This window comes from Diadema setosum, chromosome 18, assembly GCF_964275005.1.
Source record: "Diadema setosum chromosome 18, eeDiaSeto1, whole genome shotgun sequence".
NCBI classification, from domain to species: domain Eukaryota; kingdom Metazoa; phylum Echinodermata; class Echinoidea; order Diadematoida; family Diadematidae; genus Diadema; species Diadema setosum.
Window position 1 is genome coordinate 18,851,105 of NC_092702.1, and position 21,649 is coordinate 18,872,753.

A 21,649-nucleotide genomic window follows, 5' to 3' on the forward strand; every position below is an offset into this window, starting at 1 on the left:
ACTGGTGTCAAGAGCGTCCCATAGCAACGGTTACTGGGGGCTGTACTGTGTGCTAATCTGTGTACGTGGGAGGAACCGCGAACCGTTCATACGTGCGGAAAGCGACCCACACCGAGTCATGGAACCACGTAGCGGGCCAGTAAAAGGTCGCGCAACACAGATCAACACACATTTCACGTGTAGGCCTACACTACAGGCTATACGGTTTTCAATGCGACCCATTGTTTAGACTAAACTTGAATGAGCTCAGTTGCGGATCCCATACCTAACATATGTTTTGGATACTTCATTTTGGATTAAGCTTTTGGTTCAAATCCCCTCGTCACAATTTCGCTTTGAAGAGGAATATTTTTCGAACACCACGGAAGGCTTCTCTGGCACTGCTGAGCAGAGAGCTAGAAAACTCTAACACGTTACTGCCACTCTATCCTAGGAACCTACTGCCTACAAACAGGTGTCTGACTCTCAGCTGAACAATAAAAATGGAGGTGCATACTGTCGTGGACAGATTGAATGGAGGATGGTTTATCGTGGACCTTTATTAAACACAGGAGACTTTTCTATAGATTTTCAACTCTGAAGTAAGAGGCACCAGGGATATCGAGATGACTTTCAATAATTACTCTATGTAACCTTCATTTGCAGTCCTATCGTACAATTATCACATTTGAATCAGTTATAACCAATTTTGAGACTTTGACTATCAAGACACGGAACGACAGTCATGGCAGAAACGACCCTGCTTCGGAATTTGTCTTCTGGCACGTCTCATGCCTCGGGTAGACTAGTCCTGCCGTACTTGCCGACGACTCCCCCGAAGTACAACCCTGTAGCTCTCTCCTACAGCCTGTAAGTATTTGTTTGATGTTGGTCGGTGGGTATTCTCATTTCTCACACCACCACCACCACCTGCCCACCCCCTCCTCCCCACCCCCCCCCCTCCCGAAAAATTTTCATTAAAATAGATGGTAATGATTGGTTAACAAAAATTTGAGTGACACTGTACGTACATGCATGTAATTATTTAAACACCAGACATGTATCATTATTAAACATCAGAAACTGTGTAAGTGTGACACAAGACAGACAAGCATTGTTATGCGACACAACATTCCTAGAATGCCTAGATCGCTCTATGTAACATTGATGGAAACATGTACATTGTAGACTTAGATCTAACGTATGTTAGATCTGATTCAAGTCTACACAGGTGTATATTGCAGGTTGTGTATTGTATTTGTAGGGCACCGTATTAAGATCAGAGTGGTTGAGTGTTTTGCATGCTCCCAACATGGCCATTAAGATTTGTGTAGATGCCAGTGTATTGTTGATTTATTGAGAATATTTGTATCTGTATTATTGTCTTTTAATCGAGATCTATACTGAAGTATGAATGCAAGTCTCATATGAAATCATTTCTCCCTTGTAGAGCCCTACAGAAAGCTCCATACACCGCGCTGAAGGGTGTCATCATTGATGGCAGACAACCCCCAAGGGTGAGTTTGTGTTTAGAATCTCAGCATGTTTCGTCATGAAATTCCATCTGAACTTATCCAATGCATTAACCTCTTGTAACTGGGTTATATTTTGACTGGATACAGACTCCCTTCTGGTTCCTCAATACTATTTTTAATGCTATCTATTAAATTTGATAAGTTTTGAGAACGCTAAATTTTTTGACTTCAGCAAATATTTTATTGTTTAACATTTTCTGAAGAGATGCCTCTTCAATTTTTTTTTCCACAATTTAATTCATTATTAATATTTGTTAGCACAGCTTGTCTAAAATACAATCTCTTTTGAAGCTGAAATACAGTTGCTTGTAGTAGCATGAGCTGTCTACATATAATATTTCAGCAGAGTTGAGCTCAAAGGATGTAATTCCTTCCAGTTAACCACCTAGTCACTTTGGATCTTTGCCATAGTTCTATATTAGTTGCATAACTTTTTAAAATCATATATTTATTACCTGGTAAGCACTGAAATCAATATTTTCCCCACTAATATCTGGATGTCATCATCGATCTCTTTTCAATTGACCCCCTCCAGCACCCAGAGTCGCCGCGCTATAGAGTCCGCAAGCAGGTTGGCGGCACCAATAGGTGGCGCCTTCCGGAGTCCCTGGGGGGAGACCTCCTAGGCACGTCTCAAGCCATCAAGTCCATCAACGAGCCTTACAACAAGAGCACAGTAGCCATCATGACAGGTCAGTGATGGACACATTAATGTGATTCATCTAGGGCTGCGGGGAGGGATAGGTTCAGTAAGTCATGAAAAAAGATTAAAGGGGCCCACCGGGTTCGCACCCCCCTTTACATTCTTCTAAAAAAAAAGAAAAGTATGCATAAATTTGTACGATGATCTTTATCAGCCGATTGTAGTGACACCAGGAAATTGCGCTCAAGTCTTTTTGTTGTTGTTGTTGTTGTTTTGCTTGTCAACTGATTAACCCCAGAAGTGGTACAAGAGAGTACCTGTCAAGGCCTTCTTTTCTTTTTTTTTTTTTTGCTTGTCAGCTGATCATTAAAGCTGGAAGTGGCACCAGAAGTATACACTGCTTTGCGCCCCTACCCCCCCCCCCCCCCCTTTACGGAACTCCTGGATCCGCCCCTGCCTTGCAATCCATGAATCTATACTGTACCTACAGTCTTGAATGAATTTATTCTGTGTATACTGGTACATGCGGAGAATGTGTTCAAATATGTTCAAAATAAAAACAAATTTCCAAAAATGGACAGTAAAATGAACTAAATGGAATGGAAAGAATCAAATGCCTGCAAGCATTCAAAAGCTTAGACTATTCCTGCAATGAAAGAAACAAAAATCATATGTTTTAGACAGATCATCATAAGACAATTGCTTCCAAGCTTTGAGATTTCTTAGAGGGAAAACCCGATAATATTTATTTTTTGTGACTTACCTGTCCAAATCTAGGGTTGTTCTGTTTCTTTTTTTTAATGTATATCTACTGTCGAAAATTATGTAAATTGAGCCTCAAAGTAATGGCTATATATATTCTCCACTCAAACTGTTCTGTTAGCTTTTTTTTTCATAATGGAACTTTGACTAGATTATTATTAAGATGTGATTGTGTTGTCTTGTGTGTTTCAGCCGATAACCCAGCCACCTCAGTAAACAGGGATCTGGAGAAGCCATACAAGTTCTTCTATGGAGAGGAGCATGAGAAACCCAAGACTGCCCCGCAGCTCAGCTCGTCCAGCAGGGATGGCGACTACAACCAGAGGCTCCCCAGCCCGAAGCCACCGGCCACCGCTCCCGAAGTCAGGACAGCAGAGTGAGTGTTGATGTGACACGGAAGGGGGCAACGCTCACCGAGCATTCAGAGTTTTCTTCTTCTCCTTCGTATTGCTTAGCCGCCGTTGTAAAGATAGCCGAATGTTTACTGTTAATAGGGAATGAGCACATTCCCAATCATTTTTCTTTCTTTAGTTAGAAAATGTGCACACTGGTTGTTTTGATGGCAGTGTGACCTTTCTTCAAACATACATATATCGAGCATGTTAAGATATTATCATCCCCATCCCTCTATTGCAATAAATGGCATTAAACTGCAATGATATGTGACAGTGAGTTCCTGTGATATAGTTTGAATTTGGGTAAATTATGATGGTCACTTATCATTATTGATATTGTTGCACATTTCATATTGTGAATCATATAAACGCAACAAAATGTGACCGTGCACCTCAAAACGAACATAAAGTCGCACACACTGATTTTGCGTGAGGACTGAAAATAAGTGAAATGGGTCAACCTAGCCGAACTTGACTTTTTCATATTTTCTGAAAGAGCGGGTCTTCTTTTACATTATGCTAAAATTTGGTATTATAAAACGGGCAGGAAAGTGTGTTTTTTAGCAGTTTATCTCGAACATTTTTGGTAGAATAGTGTGATTAGGTGTGTCTTTAGAATCCCTTTTTCATTTTTGAAAAAATAGTGCTACTGCTTTGAAAGTTGGCATTAATTATGGACATAATGTGGTAATGAGGCATGCTTAATTTCAGTTTAATCTGGTAATTCCTTCATTGTTGTTACTCTGGTGGTTTACTTCCTGTTTTTTGTCCCATTCATCGCACAGCCAGCACGGTTTGGCAAAGATTAAGTGCTTGAATAGACACTACTTCAGAGCCTCTTTTCTCAGTTCACACTTTTCCTGAGTTTGTGCTTTCTTTCCAATATTTAGATAGGTTAGGAGAGACCATTTGATTTGAGTTATACATCATTTTAAAGCTTAAGGTCTGTTCTTTCAGAATATGGTCTTAACTAAAAATTCATGTCTGGCGACTTTTTGTTTGTTTTGAGGTGCAGTGTCACAAATAGTGATGTCACACAGAGCTACCAATTTTTGAGCAGTTTTGGGGGATGAATTAAACTTTTCAGGGAAAGAAAAAGAGTATATTATAGCCAAGATAATTGAAGTAAAGAGAGTAAAAAGAATAGAGAGATTTCATGTAAACATCTCCTTTGCAACCACGACTTTCTGAATCAGAATCAGAGAAGGGAAACCAAACGGGTCATTTCCTTTGGAAGACTACACGGGAAGATTCAGTTTCCTTCTTTTTAATACCTTCATCCACAGAGCCCCAGCGCCCATTGAGAAGTTCCGTCCTCTCTCAGCGAGGTCAGCGACCCCAGTGGACATCTTTCACTACCACTCTGCTCCCGTCCACAGCTTAGTTGGTCCTGGTAAGTTGCTTAACTTTTTTGCGATGTTTGATAACGAAATAACTGCAATCTTACCATCCCTTGTCTTAGTACATGTATGTATGTTAAACTTTGGAAAGCATTTGACGAGATGGATAAAAAAGACCAAAAAAAGTGAAACAGCACAGAAGAAATTAATTCAAGACTGTTATATTCAAATGGATATAGGTGATGGTGAAAATAATGTCTGAACTGCCATTTTAAAAAAAAGAAAAAAATGATCTAAAACTGAGACAATCTCAACCTTTCTTTGATGAAGAAAGATCATAACACACTCAGCTTTGGTTGATTTTAAAACACACTTCAAGCCACTCTTCATATCCTCCTTAAGACAACAGACACAAATAATAGGACCTCTGTAATCATGGATAGCTGTAGATGCGTTTCAACAAGTACAGCAATCTGTTCAATCTAACAAAAGAAATTACCTCTGTTGTAGGATCAAGTTTGCATTTGGAAGCAAGTACTTTGTGAACTTATTAAAACTGAACCACGATTTTTAGTGAGGAACCACCATTAGCTGTAGAACAGTTTGCCTATAAATAGCTGCCATGTTTCATGAAGACACCCCCTGGATCCCTACACCTCCTAAACTTAACTGTGTTTTCCAACTCCCCAACCCCTACGCCCTCTCCCCCTTCCCTACCGATACTCCAGACATCCTGTTACAGTGCCTGGAAACGAACTGGGAGCTCCACCGGCCCTACATCCGCAAGGCCTCCACCCTGACCCAGCTCCTGCAGAAGGCGGAGAACAAGCCCCAGGAGGAGCTCTACTACCGGGATCCCATGGCGGCCACTGTAGACCAGTACATCAGCAAGAGCAACTTCTACAGGTACAATGTCACTCTGCGGGAGTCTGGGTTGCATAATACTGCTTGTTGCATGATCACCTTTCATTTGAATGATTCCATTGATTGTACCTATGTGGCATAATGCCATTGGGGCGACAAAATCAATTATCTAAAAAATGTCACGTGTTCAGGAGAATGAAAATATGGAAGTATTAAAAAGCACTAACACAAATGGGATCGCCTTTGATTTAAGATACCCATGTGGCTTTTATTTTATTTAATTTTTTTTTTTTTGGGGGGGGAGGTGGGTCGTAAGACAGCTGGGATTTGGACAGGACATTACTTAACTTTGGACAGGACATTACTTAACTGATTATCTGACAATTTTTTTTTTTCACAAAAATTTGAAATACATATTCTCGTCACTCCAGCAAAGATGAGTATGTTTTCTGTTACTATGAATGAGTGAAGAGAACAATGTACCATTCTTAGTTTTTGTTGTTGTCAAACTGTTTACTCTCCATTATAATTGATTCATCCTGATATCATATTTAGAGGCTTTGATATGAGATTAGGGAGCTTTAGATTTTGACGTGCGGACGTTTGAGCCGACGCTTGCGCTGGACGTTCTCCTCTCCCTGCGTCGTGTGGAAAAGTAGCTTTAGATTACGCTGGGACGCAATTTAAGGTATAAAAAATAAAATCGCGCCCCCATATGATCAGTGCATGAAGAAGCTCTCTACGTCGCAAACTGTGCGGACGTGAAAATAGCCGAGTACGCGTAGAGAAAAACTCAGGCGATGCAAGCTGAAAATAGATTGACTTTACGCGCGCTACTGCGCACGCTCAGAACATGTTTTTTTCCTTTGAACGTCCGCGCGTCTAAAATCTAAAGCTCCCTATTAAATGTTGAGAGGGAGAGAGATAAAGTTTGTAAATTGTATGCTGACTGGAAGGACTTTATCTGTGGTTGCTTGTCACATTGATTGTGATTGCTGTACATGGTGAAATATTGCCCATGGGGGACATATTAGGTGACAGCTACACAAACAACCTTAACTCAGAAAATTCTTCTTTGAGGGATATTGAAGTGGTTGCATAGGGTAAGGGGCCACAAGTGACCACTATATATAGACAGGTTTGGTTGTATTTCATCGGCATAACCACGCTGTGCACAGCCCATCAAGATAGCCTCACCCCCCAAGAATACAAATGAATGGCAAAATTTCACATCAAAGTGTCCGTAGATGATCAGCTCAACACGACCGGCAGTGCATATCCAGTGAAATGCTTTTACAGATGTGGTGACCTTTTTTATGCTTGCTTTCTAGAATCTAGAATCTTTCGGGGTATATCAGGTTTCCCGTATATACCAGCAGAAATGTGCCTCTCGTACTTCATGCTGCCTAATTTTATATGCAGACATCAACACTTTTTATTCTTGACATCTAGCTGCCATGATAGCAGTGGTCAGTTTATGACTTCATTGGGGACTTTGAAATAAAAGAAAAAAAATAATAATAAAGCAAGAAACATGCTAGCTAGTGTAATGTGATTAAAGGTGTACATCTCAAGTAGGGCATTCAGGTTGCTCTGTCATAAAAATCTGACTGCAAGAGCACAATTTGTTTTTACTCCAACACAATGTTTTATATTATCATATTTTGTGATGTGCTTTCTTCCCCCAGTACAGTGAAGGAATGCTTTGTACAGCTTCATGATATCTTTTTTTTCAGTTCATCTAAAGAATTAAAAATCAAAGCACAACAGGGGGGCATTTCATGAAGCGTTTTTTCGGACAAATTTGTTGGACAAATTTGCTCTCAGCCAGTCAGATGCAAGGATTTCAGTAGCTTATAACAGTTTGTCAGACAAAAATATCTGACAAAACACTTCATAAAATGCCCCCAGGATATTTCAGCAATATTTCTATCTCAGTACCGAGTATTTACCCAATATGATACTGCCCTTTGATCCTCTTGGTATTTTGACAGGACACTAGAAAATGTAGTGTGGGATGGTTGTCTAGAACATGTGACTCTTTGCCCAACGTAAATGATAAAGGCTTTCAGTATGTGGCGGCTTAAGCCACTTTCCCTTTCATATGATTATTGCATTTTTTTCCTTTTCTCTCTTTGCTCTCTGTAGTCCTGAGTACCAGAAGATCAGTCGGCAGCTGAGTGTCCAGACAGCATCCCAGGAGAGCTTTCAGCAGGCCAGGAGGAAGGACATCAGCCACCCGTCCCACATCGTGGCTGCCCGCACCAGCAACATGGTCAAGCTCAAACTCAAGGTCAAGGATGCCATGGTGACCAAAGAAAGTAAGGGTCAACAAAAGAGTGGCAAATTTTTTTTTTGGACTCAGAATTAGCGCTAATCATCACTTCTGACATTACAATTAATTGTCTAGTATGAATAATGTTAGACTAGTTTACAGTGTGTAACTTAATTGTCCTATATGTGCTTTAAATCTGTTTTCAACATGTGATACATGTATTCAAAACTTGTTTTGTAAGTGCTCAGTTTTTGACAGAACTTACAGATATATATGTTTTTGTGCCAGTTGTAAAGACCACCTGAAAGAGACTCATTTAAAACAAGGCTATAATAATGAAATGCCATGTGCTCCATCCAATGCAGAAATAAGAATATGTGGTATATTTGCAGGAATGGTCAAAAATTCTTTTGTTTTCCGTCTTCTCATTACCTCTGTAACTTACTTTATATGCCATATCTAGGCTGTATAACTTTTTATGAATCAGGATTTACCGATAATATTTGATCGCAAGTGTTTAATTCAGTCAAGGAGTGCAGCATAATCAATCACCTTGTTCATGTACTGTGTAGTGCCTACCAGCTACATGGACATGTGCATGTCAATGTCGCATTCATGTCAAGATCAGAGTGTTATGGATACATGTGCATTGTACTATCATTTCTGGGCACTTTATTGTTCCGCGGAGGAATATGTAAATAAAGAGTTTGACAAGATGACCGAGATCGACCAAACACCTTGTTTGAGATTCTGGGTATTTTTTATGGTTATGATGGTTCGTTAGGCCAAGTTAACCTCCGCAACAAGAGTTAATATTTTTGCATGTTCTTAAATTTGAAAATAGCACCCAACTTGAGACATTTGCTAGAACCCTGCAAAATATGTGCCATATAGAGAAGTATACATCTTATCTCTATATCATGAATAGATAGATATGCCCCTCATATATGTATAAGAGGAATCTCAGTGGGTCAACTAAAGGAAATGGTTCTTTGTTTGGACTGCTTAATGGATAATAATGGAGGATCACTTCTCACTTCTCACTTCTCCATGCGAATGTCTCCAGCCTTTGCCATAGCCCTGGGCAACCTGTACCACGAGGGGGTGGATCCCGAGAGGATCGACGTTGTGGGGGTCCTGGCCTCTGCCCACGCCCTGGGATTCTCAGAGCTAGAGAGAAGGTAGGTTGTTGCAACTAGCTCCTCAATTGTCATGAGTAGACTCTTTGGATTCAAACTTACTCAAAAAATTACATATTATTGTTATGCTGCCAATCCACTTTGCAAGTCTTTCCCAGAAAATGTCATACATTATACCAGTGTGCCATTAATAAGATCACTTGACTACTATTTCTTTGCAATGAGGAGTTTAAGTGTGAAGGAAATTGCATACATAGATGTTATTGTTGGAAGTATATATTATGTGGGTCTTTCTTTTCAGATTCTGTATAGTTTAACTACTTGTTAATCCTAAGTGATAGTGACCATTTTGTGTGATATCCTGAAAATTTTTAATGTTGTTCTTCACTCTATACAAAAGATTTCTTTCTTGGCATAAATTGGAAGAGATAAGTTGTGTAGACACTAAGTTTTGTTACGTAGAAGGAAAAATGGAGTTCAGAAGTTTAGTGACTACATTTGTTTGTTGCACTCTTTTTTTTTTTTTTCAGATGTGCTGATATCATGATGGACGACATCCAAGCCAGTACAGTGTGTAGATATCATCAGGCTGCCCTTAAGGTAAGGCAAATATATTCTATATATTATATAATATATAATTGTATGAACATACACTGTAGCTAATGAATTGTTTTGCTTATAAACAATTTGATATGATAGAACTGACATTTTGTATAGAATTGAAGTTATAGAACTGAATCTGTGTGGCTCTTATGGTGTCCTTGGTTGATTGGCAAGGAACACAAATGTCATATTAATATTCTAATGTTGAAACCTTTTTTTTTGGGGGGGGGGGGGTGGGGGACCTATTTTGTAGTGTCCTGTGCAACTAATGGCTAGCTTGAATCATGATTATTCATGAGACACTGGCAGTAGAGAGATGTCACACTTGAATAATCATTCAGTTTAACTGTTAACCACATATGTTTTTTCATGTTTTCCCATGCAGTACAAAATCGGTCAGGTAGTGAATGCTTGTGAACGGTGGTTGGAGCTGAACCTCATTCCACAGGCAAGTATAATTGTCAACTCCTACACTTAGGCTGCACTTCATTCTTTTGATGAGTAGATGTTATGTAAAGACAAGGTGTGACATACAAAAGGTAATTTATGAAAATGCATCATGAATAAAGAAATTGTGAGAGTTAAGAGAGATGAAGATTTAAATGTATAAAGAAAAGATGGGAATACAGGTGATTACTGTTATAGCAAAGTCTTTGGGACTGGCAGTTTTCTTTCCATATATCAAAACTTTGTTATAGCCAAACAAATAAAGTATAAACAGAAACATATACTATTATTTTTTAACCTGAATTTTTACTTTGTTGGAACAGGAATTTCTTATAACTTTGTTTTGATTTTAACAGGACTGTTCTGCGTAGAGGTAGTGCTTAATTGTTCTTGCTTGCATGCATTGAAATAAGATAATGATAGTTTTCCTACTCACATATGTGATGCCTTCTTACTTGTGTTTTTGTCAAGTAATGTGTGTTCTCCCTAATTTTTTTTTCCCACCCTAGCTGTCAGTCCAAATCCAGCTGAGGCAGCTTCCCATCGAGCTCTTGCAAAAGATCATCAAATCAAGCAGGTAAGGGGTTACAGTCAAGCTACTCATCGATTGGATGTAGGTGATCATCCCCTCCTGCCCCCTACAGCCTGTCAGTGTTTTGTTGGGAAGGAAAATAACTCTCAAGAACAGATGAATGTCTGTGCGTTTCATGTGCATAGATTCTAGTTCCGTCACAGAGTGCACACAAAGAGGCAATGCTGACTGAATAGATTTATCTTTAATGTTCTGTTTTTGTGTATAGGGCTTGTCAGTAACATTTATTTATTTATTTTTTATATTTTGACTGGTGACCCCCAGAAATATGTATGGGCCTGATATAAAACACAAATAATAATCCATTTTTAATCTTAGATTCTGGTTCCGTCACTGAATGCACACAAAGAATGCTGAGTGAATAGATTTATCTTAAATGTTCCTATCTTTGTCAAAATGATAATATGAATCCAATTTTTAGTGGCCCAGGCCACTGCTAATGTTGAGTCTCTCTCTCTCTCTCTCTCTCTCTCTCTCTCTCTCTCTATATATATATATATATATATATATATATAATATATATATATGGGCCATGACGCGAGAAAAGGGCCCTTAGAGCCGCTGCGCACAAACGCCACAAAACGGCGCGGACATTTGACAAAGCAATACGCGCAAAAAGAGATCAACTAGCTAACTGTGCTTACATGCATAGACGCATCAAAACGTGACAGGATTTGCATAAAACATGCTTTTTTTTAATGTCGTAATTGGGGCATTTAGGAGTGGAATTTTAGAAAGAGGCCTGCATATCTAAATACGTCAGAGTTCCTTCTACAATGTGGAGGTGAAAAATCATTTTCAGTACTTAATGCCCTAAGGGCCCTTTTCTCGCGTCACGGCCCGTATATATATATATATATATATATATATATATATATATATATATATATATATATATATATATATTTATATATTTCATTTGAAAGATGCCTGCTCTTAAAGGTAGGGAATCCCATTTGCATGCCTTAAATGAAGAGTTGTATAAACACAGTGGTATGTTGAAGAGAGTATCATTTTAGAAACTCCCATAAAGTATTGAAAGTGGAAGGTAACATTTGGTATATATATATATATATATATATATATATATATATATATATTTATATATATATTTATATATTTCATTTGAAAGATGCCTGCTCTTAAAGGTAGGGAATCCCATTTGCATGCCTTAAATGAAGAGTTGTATAAACACAGTGGTATGTTGAAGAGAGTATCATTTTAGAAACTCCCATAAAGTATTGAAAGTGGAAGGTAACATTTGGTACATTTTTATTGACCGTTAGATTTTGAATTGAATTTTTTTGGGGGCTCACCGTAAATTCCAGTACATTACTAGGCTACCTTTGCAGACCCATGCACTGCATGTGTGTCCATCATGTATATTTTGTGAAGAAAGTTCATCAAAACTTACAAATATTTCTACATACATTCTTGCCACACACTCTATATGTTATTACATCAGCTCTTATACTTTTAGACTTGTGTTTATAGATAAAAAATACAGCAAACAGGCTTAAGTGTGGCTGACACACAGAACTAATAAGTAGTTGAGTTTTGTGCATTATTCAAAATTTAGGTAACTGTTGACTTCCAAATTTCTAAGCAGTGGCCTAAACAAGTCCCCTGAGGTTCATATTTAATATTTTGCTGCATTTTGGGAGTTCTGTAAAAGGTATCCCCTACCTTTAACAGGAATATGTCACTCATAACAAAAGAAGAGATAAAACTTGCATAAGACAGCAGCAGTACTTTACAATTTTCTTCTGTACAGGGTTTTTTTTTTTAAAGTAAATGATGAAAGTATTTCTCTGTGTTCTGAACCCTTGCAGGTTTTTCACCTTCAATGAATACTGCGTGTACAAGATGCTGTGTTACTGGATCTTCCTGCAGCAGAACCCACACCTCCAACTCATGCCGTCACACAGCACCATTGTTACATTCTTCAACAGGTAAAAAAATTAGACAAAGAAGAATATCTCTGTGAAGAGAGTGGGGGGGGGGGGGATGAGATGGGCTAGTTTCCTCCTTTTCACCTGGTCTGCAATGATACAGATCAAACAAGTTATCTAACTTTTAGGGAGCTGCTAAAACACTCACACAAAAATCTATTCACATCTGATTACGTGTTGTATGTATGATAATCATTGATGAAATAAGGTTTTATTTGGTACTTGATGTTCATCAAGAGTGTTCCACACGCATCACTTGCTGTCGTTTTATCCACTGTCTTCTATGGCGTTAGAGCAAGTAATGACAATTTACAACAATAATAACAACAACAAAAGGCAGAAAGAGTTTGGCAATTTTGACTTGATGAATGTTGAGAAAGTAATCACCCTTCGATTATATTATGTGATGACATTTGTGTTGATGTACATAGAATTTGGGCACAATTTTGAATGACCTCAATCTTCAGTGACCTTCTGTCCTGTCTGCAAAGGTCATTCCGGGAAAGAACGTATTGCTATATGAGGGAAAGTGTTTACAGCTGTGGCTCTTTAAACCAGGTTTGACCAGATATATGGGTCCATTTTTTGTTTTTGTTTTTGTTTTGTCAGAAAAGCAGGTGCTGCTATGACAGTCGTTGCAGATATTAAGATGTTCATAATGTCAACCATTTGTACCGAGTGTGAGAAACTGGGACATGGTCAGCTTCGATCATACACATAGCTTCATGTGAATTAGAATGTATTGATGATCATGGCTAGATTATTTGCTTCTGTTGTGTTTTGGAGAATATATTCATGTGGAAATTGATCCTGCATCAAGTTGTGGAGAAATGGAGGAGAACATTTCTGACAAAGAGATAAAGGTGAAAGATTTAATTTGTGTGTATTTGTTGTAATCATATCCCAAAATCCTGGTGATGTACCCTTTCTGCATGAAATGTTCTCCATACTCGTTATTCCCTCCCCTCAGCATGTCTCGCACCAGCGCCTTCATCGAGCAGGAGCTCGGCCAGCCGTACGCCGGCCTCTTCATGTCCCTCCGGATGAGCGGCATCACCGACACCCGTCACCTCGACGACATGCTCCAGATGAATGTGGTGCCCAACCAGTGGATCCTGCGGACCCTCACCCTCCACTACCACGCCCTCCAAGGGGGCGGGGACATGTCCCTCATGCTGGACTTCAAGAGGGATGCTGTCAGGGTGGGCTTCATCATTGAACAGGTTTGTGCCTGTGTATGTGTGTATATGTGCCGAAGAGGAATCACAAAACTATAAAACCCTGGTGCATTAGAAGATTTGTATTACTTTAATTCGCAAAGTTTCTGGTTGCCATAACAACACATCCAGTGTTTGTAGCTGATTGGTCGTTGCCTAGCTGCCACATAGCTGCAATATTTGTAGTGTGCAATGTTTTTTGTTGTGTGTTTTTTTCTTGTAAAGTGTTACATTAAATGGGACCAGGATATGACATTAAGACCCTGTGTCAAAAATTAACAAAGGGAGCTTATCACTTTTACAAACCAGAGAAAAAGTTTTGTTGTTGTTGTACTAGCTTGCATTGCTGTCTTATATTGGTGTTTTTGTATAGGCAGGTGAGAAAATAATCAAGGATTGATGAGATTGTTGTCTTAGACAAAGACCACGATGAGAGCCTATAGGGCGAGATATGTGTGAATGTACAAGTGCACTAATATACAACTACATGTTCATAATTCACCAAGATTAATGACTTTGGTTTTTTTTATCTGTTTTGTATCTGTTTTTGTTCTCATGCTGCAGGAACCACGCTACCACTGTGAGGTAATCTCCATACACGGTTTCCACTTTGAGCTCAAGGCACAACGTCTTGGCAAGCAGAACAGCTACCAGTTTTACATTCAGGTACGAAGCATCAAAATATCAACCGTGCAGGGCCACAATGCTTAAAATATTATTAAATGTAAACCCTAAAATCAAATGAGAGTCAAACCCAATTTGAACTGGAGCCAATTTGACTTGGAGCCAGTCAGAAACTGCATTTTGCATTGGTGCTTTCATTTGCAGTCAAGTGTTAAATGTGTAGTAATGGGTTCAGGGTCATGATATCTGATACTGCAAGAGAGCTGGTTGGTGTCCTGTGATTATAGCTTACATGCATTCATGCAAAGCAGGGTTAAGTAATTGCTTCATAAGAACATGTTTAAATGCCTTGAATTACCGTATGTTTTTATATGGCTTTCAAGTGAGTGTTAAATGACTTACATCACCTTTGGTAAATACCCCCAAAAAAAAACAACAGCGACATGTCTATTGATCTATTCTGTGTGTCCAACATTCTCACAAACTGTGCTTATGATGTCTTTCAATGTTACCAAACCCCTGCCAATGTTTTTAAGGACTCTTTTGGACCACTTAAAAGTATGTTTTTAAAGAAAGATTAACATTTTATATGTTCACCAGTGATATTTTCATCAGAATTGGATAGATATTAGGAAACTTATGAAATTGTGAAGTTTTGCTAATTCTGACCAGAATTATGAAAATGTTCTAATGTACTCTAAATCTCAGCTTTCCGTACTTGATTTGACATAAGCCTGAGGTGAAAAGATATTACTTCAGTTTTTCAAAAGCAATTTCACACCCCTCTGTCTGTTTCCCCCTCACCAGCGCCTGAAGCCGCGTGACCCCGCCCTCTCCTTCCGCATCTGCGAGCGACAGACGTTCTCCATGCGGCAGGACCGTGAGGTGCTCTACTCCATCCGCACCCAGTGCCGCATCCGGGGCCAGGACTACGCCTTCAACACGGGCATCCTGGGCAAGCGCTTCGGGCTGGGGCCCAAGACATGCCGCAGTGAGGCCCTGACCCTGGAGGGCCTCTGTCTTCCCCTCTATGTCACCTACTCAATCCTCTTCCCACCCTCCTAAGAGGGAGAGAGTCTTTCCCTCCTCCTCTGCGCTCAGAGTGGTGGAGTATTTTACGTCCCGCCGAACTTCACACGTTGATTGATTGCGTCTGACTGCTGTGCTGTTAAATAGACGGTGGAGGATGGTCGTGTTATGGACTCATCACAACTGTCTATGCAGAATATCATTTTACACCAGGTGGAAAGTGAGCTTTAAAAAGCATCAGGATATCTAGATATGTGTGAATTATCAGAACCTTGCTGCTACTGAAAAAAAAAGAAGTAAATTTAAATGGTTAAAAACAAGCAAAAACACATAAACAGAAACAAGCAAAAATCCAGGAGGAACATGGCTACAGGACTATGATGCAATATGTTCCAACCACTCCATTGGGGATGGAAATATTACTGATTCATACGAGTGCCATTAGACAGAATCATATCCAGCGTTTCTGACGGACCAGATGCTTTTGTAGTTTGAAAGATAGCACTTTGTTGCAGGACAAGAAGGCAGCTAGAATGACACAAAGTTAACATCTCCAAGTCGCATGGACAGAATACACTGATTTGAGATGAAGTTGATGACCAGAACTTAATGCAGCAAGTACCACCTTTTTCATCGAGTGCCAGTATCTTGAAAATTCCATTATTGCTACCTTGCTGTCATGAAAGTATTGACTAGAATCCGTCCATTTAACATGTCTTTCCTTGAGTGCACTTGCCGAGTAGTACTGTGTGCTCAAAATGATAGGGCCTCAATGAATTACCATCAATTGAATTGTACCTGTGTTTCAAAGAGAGTGTTTTATTACCACATATTTATTGTTTTGGAAAAGGAGCCAGCGTAGAAATACTGAACCCACAGTTCTTCACGGATGCCGCCTGTTGAGGTGTGTTTATATTCTCTCTTCTTTTTTTTCATATGTTTGTTGTGATGAACAAAATTTTGAGTGTTGAAAGGACTTCTACACTGGGTTAGATGCTTTCTTCTCTCATATAGTACAGAAATACTATCTATGACTGCACACAGACACTAACATACACTAATAGACAGGCATAAACACACCCAAATGCGAATGCCAACACAAACACACACACACACACACACACACACACACACACATAAACAACACAGGTATACAACCAAATTAATCTACATACACTCCTACAGACAAACAGTTACATGTACATACACCCACTTGAACACACACACAGACACATAGACACACACACTCACAGGTTACGTTTAGACACATTTTTATGAACACGTAAATGCAAGCAGCCATTCACACATACACACACAGAGACAAACAGACTCTAACATCAAACACCACTCCAATGGAACACATACTTGATGAAGAGAGAACGTGACAATCTGCTTTATACAGTTAATCATGTCTATAGCGACCATCCAAGGGAAACTAAAAAGTGGCCATTATAGACAGGTGGCCGCTATACACAGGTTCTTTTAGATGATTTTTCTCTCAGAGAGAATCACTTTTGGTGGTGGTATACGGCATGTGGCCACTATAGACAGGTGGTCGCTGTGACAGGTTTGACTTTACATCCATTAACTATACAGAGTCACTCTACCCATCCTACTTGCTGTTGCTTACAGTGTTATCTATGGACTGCTCATATTAATTGGACGTAAGGTACACAGTGTGTATTGCTGCTGAAATAAGCTTAAAAAAGCACACTATAATGAGACAAAAGAAAAGTGTGTTGTATTAAGTTGTTTAACACAGGTTTATTACATTCCAAACTCATATATTGCACATAATATGTCTTTACTTGCTGTGGACATTGGTCATCAGCATTAATTGCCAAGTACTAAGCTGATAGAAATGCTAGGACATGCATTGCATACCATTACATACGTGTATATGTGATTGTTAAAAAAAAATATTGACAAGTGCTACTGTACATAATTATCTACAGATTATGGTGAATATGCAGGTTTTAGATTGATATGAGGTGTTTTATCATATCGTGTGTACAGATAATATGCTGTGCACACTTTATTTTGCATGCAACTTGTACTGACATTGCGGTCTGAACAGCTCATTATAACCTACACGTACATGACTACTTGTTTATTATGCACTCTGTATATGATAAAAGTGATACTATATTGATTTTTTTTTTTCTGGGGCCTTTAATCTTTGCTGCCTGTAATCATGTAATGTGCCATATTGTGTTCACTCTTTTATAATCAAAAGGAATTCCTTTTTCTTTTTCACCACTGTGAATTCTACACCCTCATATTTAGCCAGCGTCATCTACTCATTTACAAGCACTGCACCTGCACAATGTGTGTGTAGTTTACAGATTACAAAGAATAATCATATAATATATGAATTCTGCAACTTTTTCTCCAGCCATAGAATGTTGAAATTGGATGAGATTTTAATAAGATTTGAAGTTCAAATTGTGCCTTGATACAAAAATGTGCTGCTTTCACCGCCTGAATCATGCTGAAGATAGATGACCTAAACTTTGCAAATTTCAACGAATACAATTTGTTTGTATTGCTTGTAGAGCTTTGGGCAAAAACTTCTCATTCAACACACATGGGCAAAAAAACAACAAACAATGATATGGCAATACCATCCAAACATTTACATTCTTATTCACTTTTCATACTTTGCAGACTTTATAGATTACATCCATTACAGGAAACAGCTTAACGTGTCTGACCTTGATGTAGTGGCGAGGCACTTTTAAGATAAGAGATTTGTTTTTATTTACAGAAAAGCTTGATATAAAAAAAAAAAGGAAGAGGAATAAATAGTAATATCGTCTTGCAAAACGTCATAGCAGCAAGATTCTTCAAATGCTTAAAATGGTGCCTTTCTTGTCTCTTGACTTATTCTTCTATCTAATCTCTACGCAGCTGAGATCATTTGTTGGTAGATGCATTTAGGAATAGCTTCATCATTTGTGATGATAATGAAGAACGCAACAAAATCTAACCTGTGTCTAGCGTACAACCTTGTGTTTTATATCTTTTTCTCATATTCTTGCATGTCCATTTTGCATTAAATGCACCTATCGTGTGAAAAAAAGTGAGAAAGCGTCCAGTCGTGTATTGATTCAGTATACATTGTCGCCTGGTTAAATACATGGTGTATTTTATTTCTGTTGTTATATCAGAAATATAATATGGTTTCGCGCATTTAGACATTGCTAGACCTAACTACACTTACAAATGTGCTACATAAAGAATTGAAATTAAGGTCATTAAAGAGGGCTATGATAAACATACCAGTAAACATATCGATCAAGGCATTTTACTTAATCTTACACAGAGACCCTCTTATTGCTTGTTACAGTTGTAATGTGAAAAACAGACGGTTTGAACGTAATCCGATGGTTTAGGAAAAAACACCCCTCCAAAAGAAAAGATGATCATGTTCGTTTGTTAAGACCAGTCCAAGTTCAGTGGCTCACTGTGGTTGCATGGCAAACTGTGAACAAACTTCACTTATTTATGGCTGAAAATCCTCAACAAAATCATGTAATAGACTTGACATCACAAACTGGTTTACTCATGAAGCCGAAGAGAACAGTGGCACCTTTTCCTAGAAGATAAATGGCACATTCAATTCTGCTCGCACATATATATTTTGCGCCAATTCCTTGTTGTTGTTGTGTTTGTGTGTGTATGTTGTGTGCGTGGGGGGGGGGGATGGGGAGTTACCCCATGCACACCACTTCCTATCATTTTTAGACTGGTAGGGTGCATGCAAGACTAAAAAAAAAAGAAGAAAAAAAAAGACTGTGTTCAATACCTCTCAGGAAAGCAAGAAATATTACAAGCGGTAGTCATCTACGTCAGGTTTGAGACATGTTAATGTAAAGTTTGCTAATTGCCAGTGATCCTAGCTATACACCACGTATTTTTTAAGTGCTTGAAGAAGCTTACATATTAGCGGTGACCTTTTACGTTGAGTGATATGCTACATACATTTGGTGTAGTTTACTAGTAATTAATCAGTGCACATGTATGGACACATTCTGTTGTATAGACAAATAAAACCAGGCCGTAAAAACCTCCTACTCACAATCACATAACGTTCAATGTTCAAATGGTAATATTCATGTATCAATAAATCGCAGTGTATTGCTATATATGCTCTCAATTACGCCCATTTTATAGGGGTCCCTATAAAAAACATGCTGCTGGAAACGTTACAGCAGCTATTGTTGCACTCGGCATCACGTAGGACCTACATAAGATGAGGGATCCCGTCACGTCCAAAATAACTTTCTAAAGTGTTTCATCGAGAAATTCAAATACGTAGCCACATTATCTGCAGTCAACTATGCTTGGTCTAGTCGTTTTTGTTATGTTTTGCTATTTTTTTTCCTGAAATCGCGTTTGTTACAATCATGCGTGAAAATTTGTAGCTTATGTGAAAATATGAACAACAATTTTGAAAGTGTATATATGAATCAAACATCTATATTCATTATCGCGCATAAGATGACAATTATAAAGGCAGTTGATATATGATACGATCTTGGCGGTATGCGACACAGCGACATGCAGCTGTAGTGTGCTGGTAGAGAAGTCATATCATCGGTGGCTGGTTGCGTAACCCAAGCGATGAGTTTGCAAAGTGGTCCCGACGTGACAGCAGAGAGCCCTCCCATCCGGTCGTCTCAGCCAACTTGAGCACGGTTGTCCGTAGCAGTTCCACCTCACTCAAGGTTGTATCAGCGAACTAGCAAGAAGTTGGCATATAGAGAGGGAACCATGTAGAAAACAATGGAGCTGAAATCAGACAGCAACTGTTCATTGATAATGCTATTCTGAACAATACTGTCTCGATTATGGTTGGCGGGGCACTGGACATACAGAATGTTTCATCCGAAGGGTTTAAATGCTTCAGATTGATATTATGGGTCCCTCGACTTCCCCAAAGGGTTCTATGACATAGCCACCCCCCCCCCCAAGAAAAAGCATTTGAAAAGCAACGTTTAGGGAATTAGTAGTTGTTGATCCGACATCACAAGCCATTATCTGTTATATTGATATGGGCTAGTCAAGCACTCTGTGAAAGCGTTGCCACCGACTCGTCACGTAGACTTTACGAACTGAACCTGACAAAGTCCTCAAATTATCTACGGTCAGGTTTTGAGCATTGCATTATAAATACGAAAATCTATTCCATCGACTGCGCTTAATGTGATCGTTCCACTTTTTTTTTAATTTAATTTGGTGGACTATTTGCCTACACAAAAATGTCGTTCCAGGGGAGAACGTAAAAAATGTTTTGCCCATGAGCTAACTGACAAAATGTTCCACTATCATGTGATTATGTTTATTTAATCATTAACTAGTATTTGACTAACTCATATTAACACTAATAAGTACAAACATTGCATACATCATGAAGGACGACAGATTTCAGCATGCACAAAATTATTTCGATATATCTGTGAGTAAAGACTGGTAGATTTTGTGGTTTACAGCCATTTGCTACCCATCCATTTTGGGCAAAGTGAATTTCCCCTTGTACAATACGTTGTGCAATGAATCTATTCATGATGACGCCGGCCACAATAAGTTTCAAGAGAATGGTTTGACTGGCCAATGACGCTGTCATTTTACTTCCATTGTCGAACAGAGACGCCGCGGAGAAATAAACATGTAAAATTGGATGATCTTTGTATATTATAGTCTTCTTTTGCGATTCTTCTTATTTTTCATCTCTCTCTCTCTCTCTCTCTCTCTCTCTCTTTTTTTTTTTTTTTTTGGGGGGGGGGGGGTCTTCTGTTCTATCATAACATTCCTTTTAAAACGGATGCTTCAAATTCATGCCAATGTGCTCTTCTTTCTAATTGGTTGGTACGTTGAAACAAGCTGAAATATTTTACTGACGGCTCTGAGGTACTTACCTGAATCACGATCTGTAGAACGCCACCAAAGTCCTAAGTTCACATCTCGCGTGGATGAACAAGCACGCGCCGCACTCTGTGGCAGACAGAAGGAGACACAAATTCGCGGTGTCGGGTCCGGATGGCTGCTGACTCCCCTCGCTGCTGAGGATGAATGGGTTCCGTTGCTAGGCGTGGTCCCTCCAGTGGTGGGATGTAGCTCCTATCGCTGACGATGAAGCTGAGCCAACGCAACGACCGGCTCTTGGCACCTGTTTTCACCCTTCGTTGTTGGTGGGGTTGGCAGCTCGTTTCGACAGATGAGAATTCTTGAAACAACTCAGCAGATGTGT

At 39.1% G+C, this 21,649-nt stretch overlaps 1 protein-coding gene across 1 annotated transcript; it reads left to right on the forward strand.

Moving 5' to 3' along the window:
* Nucleotides 1-501: 501 nt before the first annotated feature.
* On the forward strand, nt 502-16,512 carry LOC140241620 (BTB/POZ domain-containing protein 16-like). The gene is made up of 15 exons (XM_072321359.1): nt 502-849; nt 1,430-1,496; nt 2,050-2,206; nt 3,112-3,295; nt 4,601-4,707; nt 5,383-5,560; nt 7,667-7,839; nt 8,860-8,974; nt 9,463-9,532; nt 9,921-9,983; nt 10,492-10,559; nt 12,407-12,526; nt 13,497-13,749; nt 14,308-14,409; nt 15,175-16,512. Exons 1-15 carry the CDS (start codon nt 725-727, stop codon nt 15,430-15,432), a joined length of 2,040 nt encoding a protein of 679 aa, XP_072177460.1. The 5' UTR covers nt 502-724; the 3' UTR covers nt 15,433-16,512.
* The last annotated feature ends 5,137 nt before the right edge of the window (nt 16,513-21,649 follow it).